Source organism: Poecilia latipinna, unplaced genomic scaffold, assembly GCF_001443285.1.
Source record: "Poecilia latipinna isolate Pla-1442-1.1 unplaced genomic scaffold, P_latipinna-1.0 Scaffold466, whole genome shotgun sequence".
Lineage (NCBI taxonomy): Eukaryota > Metazoa > Chordata > Actinopteri > Cyprinodontiformes > Poeciliidae > Poecilia > Poecilia latipinna.
In genome coordinates, this window is record NW_015113082.1 from 331,789 (window position 1) to 346,797 (window position 15,009).

Here is a 15,009-nt window from a genome sequence, read left to right on the forward strand (position 1 = left end):
GAGTTAATCAATAAATGTTTTTTTTTTTCCATCATACACCTGCCTTCTTCTTGCTCGTCTCCGAGTCCTTTATCAACTCCAGCTATAAGCAAAACGTCCCCAGATACTCACAGCATTTTTCCTTCAAGTTTTATTTATTAAAAGAAAATAATGTGTTAATGTTTTTGTGCATCAAATGGTTACTGTTATAAAACCCATCTCTAAAACTTCCTAGTTTGAAACCTGAACTGAAGTCAGAAGTTTTGTGACTTCAGCAAAGTGAAAACATGAACTCACATTGTTCTGGTTGCTCTCAGTCTTTGTGGTGAGTTCTTCCAGCTCCTCAGGTTGCATTAGACAATGTTTTTATTGGAGATTTGAAGATATAAAACAAAACCATGCCAACCAGTACATTTACTCTACAACTATTTCAACAAGTTACAGTTTTCAGAACATGGAGACTTTTTTTTATATATAAATTGTGTTTACCTCAAAAACCTGGAGTTTCAACTCCACCCTCGCTGGCAGGAGGAGTCAATGCAAAGCTGAACAATTTCCAGGTTTATTTGTGTGACTGTGGCAAGGCTGTCAGACAACAAGAATCACACAGAAACAAGATGAAGAACAAATTTGGTCTGCTGTTTTTTGTCATTTGCTTTACGGGTGAGAAAATGTCAAGAGAACTTCGATCTGCATTTGTGAAGCTGTTTTCTAACAACTATATTTTTATTATCTGCTTTGTTTCACAGGTGTTTGTTGTCAGACTCTGACAGAATCTGATCCAGTGGTTAAAAGACCAGGAGAATCTCACAGACTGACCTGTACAGCCTCTGGATTCACATTCAGCAGCTACTACATCAACTGGATCAGACAGGCTCCTGGAAAAGGGCTGGAATGGCTTGCTGCTCATTATAATGATCACAACATATATTACTCTCAGTCAGTTCAAGGCCGGTTCACCATCTCCAGAGACAACAACAAACAGCAAGTGTATCTGCAGATGAACAGCCTGAGAACAGAAGATTCTGCTGTTTATTACTGCGCTCGAGACACACAGTGACTGAAATCGGTTAATCTGACGTACAAAAACCTCAAATCCCCTCAGGATTATCTTGTGGGTTATTTTCTTTTCTTTGTGAGACACAGATATAAAACAAACAATGCTATTGCTGTAGGTACACTAAACTCTGACACTAGGACTGAAGAAGAAGAGAAGAACATTTCTTATCACTGTCCAACCAGCTTAAATGTTTTATATAAGGAAACATGACTCAGATGTGTAACATGGAAAAAAAAGTTTTCCATTTTAATTTCTTTGCATAAATTGACTGACTGAGGCCTGCAAAATGCCTTTTCAGAACCACCAGTAAAACTGTGTTGATGAATGTAAAAAAAATCACCAGAGTTAACAACAACAACATGGTGTGCTTTCAGATTATCCAATAAATCCAATAACAATGTTAATACAGAAGCTGGACAAAAACTCCTCACAAGGCATTTATTGGCACACAAAAAATATAAGAACGCTGAGCTTTAGTAGATGTTGTTTAGGATTTCCTGTTAGCAGAGGTTCCATAAAAGTGTGCTTTAAGAAAAATATTTGTTTTGCTTCTCCTCTATGTATGAAGACCTTTATTTTTGATTAACCTTGAACAATCTTGTGACAAAGAAATATACCCTACATATGACAGCTTCTGCTTCTCTCTTGCCATTTAATATTGTAAAAATAAACTTAATATATTGTGTCTAAGCCAAAATCTTCTGAAAATAAAAATTCTATATGAATTCAGTTAAGCTGGTAATGCCTGGATTAAGGTTTAAAGTAATATTTTAATTGTCCAACATGCTTCTTTTATCTTTAAGAAGAAATAATCACATCTTGAAGTAAACCAGCTGAAGGAAGCTAAAGGTTTGTCTGGTGGCAAAGGCGCCTTCAAACATGAAATACTTGAAGCTCCACCGCAAAGATAAATTGTTAAAATATCAGTAAAAACATGCAAAAAGCTGAACAACAATTATAAGAAGGCTCTATCTATGAAACAGAGATGTTTCATAAATAATAAATAATGAATACACTTTAAAAAAAAGTCCGTAAATTTCACGGCAAAAAATATTAAAATACCAACAGTTTCTGGTCGTAATATCCAAAACATTTTATTACCATAGAAAATAAATGGAATTACTGTAAGTTATAACATGACATTTCTGCACAAAATGTAAATAAATATTTTTTTGTTCACTTTCATAAAAGTCCACTGTCAAATTGTCTTTTGAGAGATACCTGTCTAATTTCTAGACATGCATCGGTTTTAGCAACTTGACTTGACTGAATAGAAACATACATTACTAGCTTTTGCATAGTAGTACAAAAGATGCATCACTATTATTAACTTAATTATGTATTATTAGAGAGATAACTAAATTCCACCATAAAAGTTGTGTCAGACTGTTTAGAAAATGTGTTTTTTAGGGTTTGAGGTCTGAGTTTGAGGTCCACCCTCCCTGACAGGAGGAGTCAATGCAAAGCTAAATTACTTCCAGCTGTATCTATATGACTGTGGTCACAGGTGAGGCTGTCAGAGAAGCAAAATCAAAATCACGCTGAGACACAATGGACTACAAACATGAGCTGATGGTTTTTATCATCTGCTTGACAGGTGAGAAATTGGCGACAAAATTAATTTTGCCCTTTTGAAACTTTTATAACAACAACTAGACTAATTTTACTGTGTTGCTTCACAGGCATTTATTGTCAAACTCTGACAGAGTCTGGATCAGTGGATAAAAAACCAGGGGAATCACACAAACTGACCTGCACAGCCTCTGGATTCTCATTCAGCAGCTACTGGATGAACTGGGTCAGACAGGCTCCTGGAAAAGGACCAGAGTGGGTCGCTCAAATCAGTAGTGGCAGAGGTAGCGACAAGTACTACTCACAGTCAGTCCAGGGCCGGTTCACCATCTCCAGAGACAACAGCAGAGATGAGCTGTATCTGCAGATGAACAGCCTGAGAAAGGAGGATTCTGCTGTATACCACTGCGTTCGAGAGGCACAGTGACTGAAGTCGCTTCTGCAGCTGTACAAAAACCTCAATCCGCTCAGAGTTATCTAGTGGAGTATTTTATTTTCTCTGTGAAGCCTGTCTGCAAAACTAAGATTCAGTTTCCACAACACCAAACAGTGATCCTGAGATTTAAGAGGAATAAATTCATACACTAAATGTATTCTTTTCCACCACTTTACCAAAGTCGGAAATATTGGATCTGATGCCAAGAAATCGCAAAATATCTACAATCTATCAACAAATGATGAATTGATTTTTAAATCGTTTTGTCATTTAATTTGTTTCAAAGTTTATTCTGAAAACAATTGAAGGTATTCATTTCCTAAAGTATGGAAGAATCCCCTTAAACATGATCTGTAAAAAGTTAATTATTTTATGCATAATCTGCAGCTATGGTGGAAAAACACAGCGTACCACTCAGTGTCACTATTTGAAAACATAAAAGTTTCACTTTTAATGGCTGTTACTATATAAAGACGTGATAAAAGAGTTTCACATAAATCCCCATAAATCACATTATTAACTATTTTTTTTATAATAAATTCTCTTCACTGTCTTAGAGTCAAATCATGTTATTCAACATTTCTCATGACATTTCCCCATGGTAACAAATACAACTTGTATTTGTACACTCTATCCTGAAACCAAAGTCTACTTCTGTCTTCCCATAATATTACACAAATAAGCTTATTTGTTGTGACTAAACCCAACTCTTCTGAAAATGACTGGTCTATAAGTACAATTAACCCTCTAATAATCAACATGATCAATGCATACTTCTGGGAATGAATCTCACAAATCTGAGTTTGAACTCCCCCCTCCCTGCTAGGAGGAGTCAATGCAAAACTTTGTGTTTTCCAGCTTTATTAGTGGGACTGTGGAAATGCTGTCAGAGAGCAAGAATCACTGAAACATGATGGACTACAAATCTGGGTTGTTAATTTTTATCATCTGCTTTACAGGTAAGAAATTGCTGACAGAACCTTAATCTGGTTTTGAAAAACTATTTTCTTACAACGACTATATGTTTCTGCTTCACAGGCATTTATTGTCAGACTCTGACAGAATCTGAACCAGCTGTGAAAAGACCAGGAGAATCTCACAAACTGACCTGCACAGCCTCTGGTTTCACATTCAGCAGCTACTGGATGGCCTGGATCAGACAGGCTCCTGGAAAAGGACCGGAGTGGATCGCTTTTATCAGCAGTGGCAGTGGTAGTAGCAAGTACTACTCACAGTCAGTCCAGGGCAGGTTCACCATCTCCAGAGACAATGGAAGAGATCAGCTGTATCTGCAGATGAACAACCTGAGAACAGAAGATTCTGCTGTTTATTACTGCGCTCGAGACACACAGTGACTGAAGTTGTTTAAGCAGCTGTACAAAAACCTCAATCCACTCAAAGTTATCTAGTGGATTGTTTTATTTTCTTTGTTAGACTTGTCTGTAAAACCGACAGTTCTTTAGTTTATGTTTTTTATTTTAAAATATATCATTTTAAAAATAAGCTTCAATGCAAAAGCTATGACTTTTGCATAAAGTGCAAAACATTTAACATAATGAATAGATTTCTGCTCACTCAATGGGAAAACGAATGTTTCAAAATCAGCTTTTTTTGTAAAATAAGTAAAGAAAAGGTAAAGTGTAAGATGATGTTTCAATTCTAACAACTGGTTAATGTATCTAACTTAAGAATTGTATCATGCATAAATCATACATTGCTTTATCTGTTTAAGCTCCTTACATATTTAGCACAAAATATTTATAATTTATATTTAAAAAACTCCAGTACAAAGAAGTGCAGCTTTGTACTCTAAGCATGTGATTTTCAGTAAAGAATCTGACGTCTCATTTGGATGCTGTCAAATAAACTGGATCAGACAAACTGTGGGCTACATTTTCATAGAGGGAAGTGGAACAAGTTCTTGTAACAGGTTTAAAATACAAATCAGAGAGAGCAGCAACAGCATGATGTATTTTACACTGACTTTTTAAGTGCTAATGACTCTTTTGTATATTTCTATGCCACATAAGCAAAGTAATAAAGTAGGTGGAGAGACAGAACAAAACCTGCACTGAAAAATATTTCCTCAATGACCAGATGGTGGCAGTGTTGACTAAACAACAATAGGACTATAGATTTTCATGAATTATTTTTTCCCATTTTTGTTCAGCTATTCTAATATTAGAATAACTAACTAATCTATAAGTTTATATCACACTGACATATATTGACTATAGTCAGAATAAAACTTACAAAAAAGATTCATTAACTGCAGTTTTGGTTTAATTTTTTCTTGACTTTAAGCTTGATATATAAGAAATAGCTATATCTTTAAGACATTACTGTCTTTAAGCAATATATTTAACAATATCTCTAAAATATATTGCTGAAGATATTGGTATTAAATGAAGATCAAAACTTTATAAAAAAAACTAAATGTATTGTTTTTTTAAGTAGGATATTTTTAAATGAAATAACATTTTCTTAATTTACTCTTCAGTAGATAAATATTAAAACATGTACACACACAAAAAGGCAGGTGTGACAATTATAATATTACTTTGTTTCATATGTCAACTGGGGACATGCTCATTAATTATTCTGACAGCTGCTTTTAGACTAAACTATCTAAAATTAGAAAACATTGTCTTTCAAAAATAATTACTCATATAGCATTGATCAAACATGCATAAAATCCAGCATCCTAAACTGGGAAAACTCAAGTCTTGAAATGAGTTTTCCAATAATAAACTTTATTTTAAATCTCTTACATCTCTCACATTTTTGGTCTGACTGCTGATTAACACTGACATCTTTCAGTGAGAGAAAACATCAGCAGAATAATCTCAATTGACCACTTTAGGGTGAAAAAAAGAAAGAGAGTCATGAAACTATATGAGCTGCAGCAAATCCAGTCATAGAATGAGTTTCACATACAAATCTATGTGTTATTTCTTCTCCCTCCCTGTCAGGAGGAGTCAATGCAAATCTTTAAACCCAGCCACATATGTGTGGCTGTAAAAACACTGTCAGAGACAAAAGAGCACACTGGACCAAAATGGACTACAACTCAGTAATGTTTCTCTTTATCATCTGCTTTATGGGTGAGAAAATGCAGACAGAGCTTTATTCTGTCTTTCAGAAACTGTTTTCTAACAAGAACTTTACTTCATGCCTCCATTGTTTAACAGGTGTCGATGGCCAGAGTCTGATAGAATCAGGTCCAGTGGTTAAAAGACCTGGAGAATCCCACAAACTGACCTGCACAGCCTCTGGATTCACATTTAGTGACTACTGGATGTCCTGGATAAGACAGAGTCCAGGGAAAGGACCGGAGTGGCTCGCTGATATCAGGGGTGATGGTGGCCTCACATATCATTCCCAGTCAGTCCAAGGCCGGTTCACCATCTCCAGAGACAACAGCAGAAGTCAGGTGTATCTGCAGATGAACAGCCTGAGAACAGAAGATTCTGCTGTTTATTTCTGCGCTCGAGAGACACAGTGACTGAAGTTGGTTCAGCAGCTGCACAAAAACCTCAAGTCCCCGGAGCTTTTTTCCCCTTTGTGACACTGACAACGATATAATAGCTGCATGTAAATAGATATACTAAGAGAAGGAGAGGAATAAACAACTAAAGTAAAATGTTTTAAGGGATGTAAATGTAATCTAATGCCAACAAACCCATGTGGATCTGAGATGTTGGTTTAAATGTGGAGACACACAAAGAGAGAGAGAGAGGAAGAAGGAACAAATAAGGAAAACTTTTGGTGCTTGAAAAAGCATGGTGATCATCATAAAGTATATGTTCTCCATAAAACAGTTTTTCATAATAAGCAGTTTTTTTTTTTAGGAAAAACAAAACTGTGTTTAATTTAATCTCTTTTGTACAGACATGAATTAAGAGATAGAGTTAGTCTTATTTAGTACTTAATATGTCTGTGTTACTGTGCAGCAGATGTAATGAAATCCAAACAAAACACAAAACATTTAAAGATTTTCTCACCACAACACTGAAGGAAATGAACAGCAACATAGTTCATTCATTCTTCTGCTGCTTGCTCTGTCTCTGCCTTGTGAGTTCTTCCACTTTCTAAATTTTCTTTCACCAAACAATATTTACATTTTCATTCTCTTCTGTAAAACTGAAGAAGATCCTAAAGAACATCCTCTGGAGAATATCCTCAATTTCACCAGTGTAATTCCTTGTGTTTCCATAATCCTGCCAGGTTCTACAGGTCAGAGAATGGAGTCCATTCCCTCCAGTGCAGTGATGAAAAGGCCAGGAGAGACTCTGAGTCTCTCCTGCAGAGGATCCGGCTTCTCATTCGGGTCCTATGATATGCACTGGATCAGACAGCCGGTGGGAAAATTACTGGAATGGATGGGACGTATTTATCATAATGCAAGAGGAACCGGCTATTTGAGCACTTTACAAAGTCGGACACAAATCACCAGAGACAACAGCAACAGCATGATGAACCTGAAACTGTCTAGCTTAAGGCCAGAGGACTCTGCTGTGTATTACTGTGGCAAAAGCAGGTGGAGAGGCTGGACAAGAGAGAATGTTTTCTCTGTCACCAGATGGTGGCAGTGCTGACCGTAGAACGACTCAGTCTACGCATTAATAGAAAACATTATAATTGGTCATTTACTTTTCAAGAAGTGATGAATATTTTCAACAAATATAATCTGTGTTTTCTCATATTTGTTTCGTGTTGCAGACGTGAATAAATGAGCTCATTGGCATTATATATTTACTCTCTGATTTTCTTTGGTGTTTATTGTATTTGTGTTGAGCTTATCAGTCAATAGTTTATATCTTCTCAGATTTTCAGTCAGGCTGACTATTTATTGGCATTCTCACATATTCCCTATTTGAAACAGCGTCTCTTTGGAAGCAATGGTATTTCTTTATTGTATGTCACCCAAATTTATTGTATGAAACAACAAAAAATTTGTTAAATAAATAAATCTATTCATGATGTTTGGTTTTTAAACCAATGATTATTGTTCATTTCTGGTCACACATCCGTTTAATTTTTTTTATTTGTTGGCCTTAAGAATTGTAATATGACATGCATTGTTTTCATATAAATAAATATAAGATTTTCACAGATTTTATTTGAAGAATAGCATCCAAATACCCAATAATTTACATAAAAAGAAGAAGTTTTAATTAAGGTAGACAAATATGACACTACAAATATGACAAAACAAATATGCTGCTTAGTCTTTGTCCAATCAGGAGGAGCCGTACAGTGCAGGATGTCATCCAGAGCTACTGTATATATTTGACTGTAGGTGGGCTGACTAGGAACAACAGGAACCTGTTTAGCAGAATGGACTACAGGACAGGGCTGCTCCTTTTAACTATCTGCTTTGCAGGTGAAATATTCAAGCTTTTTTTCCCCCACATTTTCTCAGTTTAGATCAATTTTCAGTTTGTACATGCAGATAGTTTTTCAAACTCTTATCTTCTCCTTGCAGGTGTTGATAATCAGTCTCTGACAGAATCTGATCCAGCTGTTAAACGACCTGGAGACTCACACAAACTGACCTGTACAGGCTCTGGATTCACATTCAGCAGCTACTTGATGGCTTGGGTAAGACAGGCTCCTGGGAAAGGACTGGAGTGGGTTTCAACTATCGATGTCACAAGCAAATATTACTCTGAGTCAGTTCGAGGAAGGTTCACCATCTCCAGAGACAACAGCAAACAGCAGGTGTATCTGCAGATGAACAGTCTGAAGACTGAAGACTCTGCCGTCTATTTTTGTGCTCGGCGACCACAGTGACTGAAGTCGGTTCAGTCGCTGTACAAAATCCCCTGATATGAATCTGTAACAGAAAAAAGATGAATGAGAAATGCATCCCACAATGCACATATTTATACATGAAAGTATTTGAATTTATTTAGTAATTTAACTATAATTAAAAATGCAAAACATACAACTGTTTCCATGTGAATTTAATAAATAAAATGTGACATGTTTTCTGTTAATCAGTTCAATGGAAATATAATTTCAATGATATGAGGAAATTGTTGTGAACTTAACATTATAACAGAGAAATGAATTTTCTTTGTGAAGATGAGTCATGCACGCTAATTAAGACTGTGAATCCAATTCACAACAACAAACTACTACTTCTTCTACAACTAACACATTTTTGTTAAATATATGAATGTATTTTAGGATTTTTTTGCACACTTATAATCATCAAAAGTTTTAATATAAAATCTTGCGCAGAAACATTTACTGAAATGTGTCATAGTGGACCCATAAAGGTAAAATACTCAACATTTGAATAATGAAAACTATTGCCAATTGCAACACAAAACATTAAATAGACTTAAACCACCAAAACTGTTTTCACCAAAAACATACATTAATTTGTTGACTTTTCCAGTTTTGTTTATAAATCCTTTATCACTTAGTTATCTTTTGATGTTCAGTTTGTTCTCCACATTTGTGGATTAAAACATAAAATAATAGCAATGAGATTAACCAATGTAATCTCATCCGAAAAGGGGAAAAAATATATATATAATGCCATGTTCCCTTGTATCCCATTAATGTAGTAGATGTTAGGAGTTCATGTTTGTGTTCTAACAGAGATTTGTCTTCGTCTCAGATAAACTTAAGTTAACGCCTCCCGCTGTCTTTTTATGTAAATCATGTGACTTGTTTGAGTTCACTTCACACACCTTAAAAGAGGATCAGATGTTCTCTCTGCACCTGCAGCAATCATGTTCTCCTCAACCCTGTTGCTTCTGCTCCTAGTTTCTGTATCAAGTAAGTCTTTCTGGATTATTTACAACCATCAATTTGTCTGTGTTAAAAATCTCACACAGTAAATCCTTCTTTGCAGGTTTAAAAGGTGAACAGCTGAACCAGCCGCCCTCCATGACTGTGCAGGTTGGGAGAAGCGTGAGCATCACCTGTCATGTCTCTTATTCTATCGATAGAGACTACACACACTGGATCAGACAGCCTGCAGGAAAAGGACTGGAGTGGATCAGTAGAGACACAGCTATCAAAGATTCGCTACAAAGCAAGTTTAGTGTCGACTTAGACTCCTCCAACAGTAGAGTGACTCTAAATGGACAGAACATGCAGCCAGAAGACACTGCTGTGTATTACTGTGCAAGACAGAGAGCCACAGTGACACAGACTATATGAGGAGCTGAACAAAAACCCCAGAGAATCAGAATAAATGTTGGAGCAAATCACCACCAGGGGGCCTCAGACCTTAATAATGCCAGGAACACACATTTCTGTATCTTTGTTTTCATTTCACAGGTGATCTCTTTACTTTACAGAGTACTTTCTCTAACACATAGTCATCTTTTGTGTACTTCAATTAAAGACTTTTGGAAATGTTTTTAAAGTTTGAGAAGAAATGACAGCAGTCTTATAACCTTGAAAGAATATGCAGCACCCTTAAAAATATGTTTTTTACATTTTCATTCTTGAGGAACACTTAGGCATGTAACCATTTCTGAGGGTGGTATGCCTAAGTATCTGCTGGGGAATTAAATTGTGACTTTTAGAGAATTTTGTTTTCTGCAAGTTCTCATATTAAAGATAATAAACTCATGTACTCCCAGTCTTTTGATCTCTGTAGAACGATGTCGTCTTTTTTAAGTCTGTGGAGTAATGGAGTAAAGGATGAGACTGCTGCTTTTGTCATTCAGTTAAACAAGAAAACATTTTGTTTGGGTTAAGCTTGTGGCCCAGTTTATGCATTGTTGTAGGTATTTATGGACAGATATAATACTGTCATAGTTTTTCTTTTTACGATAAATGTATCATTTAAAAATTACAACAACTTAGACGAAGTAGAATCTCTATGCTTATAATTTAACTTTACATTGCATTTTATTTAATATGCAAATGTCATTATTAATGGCTGCTTATTAAGCTTATTTATTGTTACTGGTACTGGTGATCAAATATGAACACAACTGAACCAGTGGTTTACATAGGAGTTTTCAAATAATCCTGAAAAAGCAAGCTGAGAGTTGAAATTTTAAAAGCTAAATTTATAAACCTAATACAACAAACCTCTTTTTTTACGTTTTAAAGTATATGTAAATATGAAACTTTTGTTATACAGTCTATTTTTGCTTATTTTTCTTTAATTTGCCAGCCAGATAATTTTCTTTAATTTTTTCTTGTAGTTATCAGCATAATTAATAAAGTTTCGATGACTAGATTTCAGAAAGATAATGATTCATTCAGTTAAGATAAAAAACTGTCAAAATGCATGAAATGGTAATAATAGCAACTATTATATTAATAGTTCAGTCCAAGCTTGTGTTCCTCCCTCTGTTGCAGGAGGAGTCAATGCAAAACTTCAGTCACTTCCAGCCATGAATATATGACCATCGTCAGACAACAAGTAGCACACTGGATCATGATGGACTACAGATCAACACTTCTCCTTTTATTCATCTCTCTGATGGGTGTGAAATGCTAACAGAACTTAATCTGTCTTTAGTGAATGATCACCAAACTAAAACTGTGCTTCATTTGTTGTTTTATAGGTGTTGATGGTCAGACTCTGACAGAGTCTGAACCAGCAGTAAAAAGACCAGGAGAATCTCACAGACTGACCTGCACAGCCTCTGGATTCACATTCAGTGACCGCTGGATGGTCTGGGTCAGACAGGCTCCTGGAAAAGGACTGGAGTGGCTTGCTTTAATTCACCCGGGCGGTGGCAGCACATACTACTCTCAGTCAGTTCATGGCCGCTTCACCATCTCCAGAGACAACGGCAGACAACAGCTGTATCTGCAGATGAACAGCCTGAGAACAGAAGATTCAGCTGTTTACTTCTGCGCTCGCGAGTCACAGTGACTGAAGTCGGTTCAGCAGCTGTACAAAAACCTCAATGCCTTCATCTGGACAGAGTTTTTTAATATCTGTCAGTGTAAGACTGTAAATGTAAACAACCTAACACTGATACAAAGATAAGAATAAGCATAACAGGCTTGTGTTCGATCATACCTGACTGAATTCGGATTGCAAGAAGATCCATTTTGTTTATATGTAAGGTGTATGTGAGAGAAATTAGGTCAATAAATGTCCATTATTACAAAAAAGTTTGAGCACAAGTAACTTCTTGTTCATAATATAATTTTGATGTTTTATTTGAATCATTTTCACAATATTAAGAAACCCAGAAAGTTCTAAAATAATTTTGACCTGAGGTTTGTTGTTATCCAACAAAATCAAAATCGAAAAATCTCCCATCTCAATGTGTTTTTTAAGCAATGAATTAATAAACAACCAAAACATAATATTGATAAAATAATTTGTATCTAGTACTCCCCTCACCTTTTTAAATAACAGTCACACATATTGTAGTCATGGAGTTTATTTAATTTGCAAAATATCCATCCATCCATCCATCCTTCCATCCATCCTTCCATCCATCCATCCATCCATCCATCCATCCATCCATCCATCCATCCATCCATCCATCCATCCATCCATCCATCACAGTGTTCTGTAATGCTTTGCTATTTTGCTTTCCTTTTATGTATTAATGATTATTTTAAATAGTTCTAATTTGTCTGGCGATTTGTAAAAAAAAGATGTTGCTATTATCTCTTTTACAAAGTCTCATCTCAACCTGACTTCCTTTAAATAAAATAAAGTTATCACAAAAAATAATGACAAAAAGGCCAGATATTAAAAAAATAACACAAAGTGAAAATAACTTATTAATGTGATGAAGAAATCATGTATGTAAAGAATATAAATCTAATCTCTAATGACCAAATTGTAGAAGGATCAAATACTAAAGAGAAGTGAGAAAATTGTTAAACTCTTCTTAGCTCTGAGTTTCATTTCCTCAGCAGGAGGAGTCAATGCAAAACCTTCAACTTCCAGATTTAGTTAAGTTACTGAGAAACGGCTCTTGGAGAACATAGAGCCACTCTGAAACATGATGGATCTCAGATCAGGACTGTTTATTGTTGCCCTCTGTTTTATGGGTGAGGAATTACTAAAAGAGCATTCATCTGTCTGAGAAATTTTCTTATTATAAGAATTACAGTTTTGCTTCTTTGGTTTGCAGGTGTTGAAGGTCAGAGTCTGATTGAATCTGAGTCAGTGGTTAAAATACCTGGAGACTCACACAAACTGACCTGTACAGCCTCAGGATTCACATTCAGTGACCACTGGATGCATTGGGTCAGACAGGCTCCTGGGAAAGGACTGGAGTGGGTTGCAGCTGTCAATTATGGTGGAGGCAACACATACTACTCTCAGTCAGTTCGAGGCAGGTTCACCATCTCCAGAGACAACGGCAAACAGCAGCTGTATCTGCAGATGAACAGCCTGAAGACTGAAGATTCTGCTGTTTATTTCTGCGCTCGAGATGCACAGTGACTGAAGGTGATGCAGCAGCTGCACAAAAACCTCAAGTCCCCTCAAGCCTGGAAGTCTTCAATGTAATTGTGAGGGATTGTTACTGTACTGAGATAAAACGACTACACTGAACCACTGAGACAAAGTAAAGAATGAAACATTATTATTATCTCTATCCTATCATTAACAACATAAATCCAATCTAATGTGAAGAAATATGAGTGCATCTGTGAGGCACTTATACAAAATGAATTATATAACTTCATAATTAATCTATTTATTATATTTCACAAAATAAGGGTGTTAGGACTTCTCTCTTTGAGCACAACCTAGTGAACACTAGCCATAAATACAATATTAATTATCATGACTTACAGATGTCTAACTCTAAAGGCATTTGTCTCTTATAAAATATTCAGTAGGTGCAGGGATAAAAAGAACAGAAAAACAGCTTTTGATCTTTGTTGAAAGTAATCTGAAAATATTGGCAGTGTTTTCTGAACATTGATTTCAGTTTTTATCTAGAACTTATTTAATTTTACTAAATAAATAAACAAGTCCACCCTTATACTGTTGATCCACGAACCAGATTTATAGATGAACAAAATCACCAAACATTCACCAGAAGGTGTCCTCAGATCACTGATGTTAGCAAGACTTAAACATTTAAGAGTCTACAGTTTTAATAGATGGACAGTTACTGTGATTAATTTCAAAATGTTCTTGTTGTAACCTTGTTTTTTGTTGATCATGGAAGGTTTGAGAATAATCATCAATAACAGCAGAAATAAAGTCAGAATACCTAACAAAAATTGTAAATAATACCAGTCAAGCTAATCTTCAATCGGTCAAGAAAAATAAATAAATATGTTTAATTTCCTGTGTTCAACTGAGCAACACAGTTTTGTCTATCATTCTGCAGAAGTCACACAAATGCTGATTCTAGATCAATAGTTTTTCATCCATATGTTCAAATTTCTCTTAGTGCCTCGTTTCTTCCTGTGAGGAGGAGTTAATGTAAAGCTCAGCTGTATTTATGCAGGTTCCTACAGAGAACAGAGACACTGAGGTTAACATGATGGACTACATGACAGTGCTGCTGTTTTTAACTGTCTTTTGGACAGGTGATGATTTACCCTGAATTTATTTGAAAATATTTGATTTTTATCTTACTAACATATTAATTACGTCTTTAATTGTTATAATAGGAAGCCATGCTCAGACTCTAACAGAATCTGAACCAGTGACTAAAAGACCAGGAGAATCCCACACCCTGACCTGTACCGCTTCAGGATTCACATTCCCAGATTATGCAATGCACTGGATCAGACAGGCTCCTGGGAAAGGACTGGAGTGGGTTGCTCTCGTAACTAAGCCCAGTGGTAGCACCCAGCGATATTCTCCATCAGTTCAAGGCCGGTTCACCATCTCCAGAAACAACGACAAGCAGCAGGTGTATCTGCAGATGAACAGTCTGAAGACTGAAGATTCAGCTGTTTATTACTGCGCTCGAGAGACACAGTGACTGAAGTTGGTTGAGCAGCTGTACAAAAACCTCCAGCAACAATAAACATTAATCTG

The 15,009-nt window shown here is 35.9% G+C and overlaps 6 gene segments (V, D, J or C); all 6 read left to right on the forward strand.

The window, feature by feature from the left end:
- Positions 1 to 2,590: 2,590 nt before the first annotated feature.
- Positions 2,591 to 3,084, forward strand: LOC106951617 (Ig heavy chain V region 914-like). The segment is given in 2 exon segments: positions 2,591 to 2,636; positions 2,722 to 3,084. Coding segments are annotated over 2 exon segments (363 nt in total).
- An 841-nt stretch (positions 3,085 to 3,925) lies between these two features.
- On the forward strand, positions 3,926 to 4,515 carry LOC106951614 (Ig heavy chain V region 914-like). The segment is given in 2 exon segments: positions 3,926 to 4,006; positions 4,086 to 4,515. Coding segments are annotated over 2 exon segments (366 nt in total).
- A 3,854-nt stretch (positions 4,516 to 8,369) lies between these two features.
- LOC106951615 (Ig heavy chain V region 914-like) lies at positions 8,370 to 8,987 on the forward strand. The segment is given in 2 exon segments: positions 8,370 to 8,433; positions 8,536 to 8,987. Coding segments are annotated over 2 exon segments (354 nt in total).
- A 2,479-nt stretch (positions 8,988 to 11,466) lies between these two features.
- Positions 11,467 to 11,910, forward strand: LOC106951611 (Ig heavy chain V region 6.96-like). The segment is given in 2 exon segments: positions 11,467 to 11,515; positions 11,597 to 11,910. Coding segments are annotated over 2 exon segments (363 nt in total).
- A 1,072-nt stretch (positions 11,911 to 12,982) lies between these two features.
- Positions 12,983 to 13,449, forward strand: LOC106951612 (Ig heavy chain V region 6.96-like). The segment is given in 2 exon segments: positions 12,983 to 13,052; positions 13,136 to 13,449. Coding segments are annotated over 2 exon segments (363 nt in total).
- Positions 13,450 to 14,503: 1,054 nt separating this feature from the next.
- LOC106951616 (Ig heavy chain V region 6.96-like) lies at positions 14,504 to 14,977 on the forward strand. The segment is given in 2 exon segments: positions 14,504 to 14,552; positions 14,637 to 14,977. Coding segments are annotated over 2 exon segments (366 nt in total).
- Positions 14,978 to 15,009: the final 32 nt, after the last annotated feature.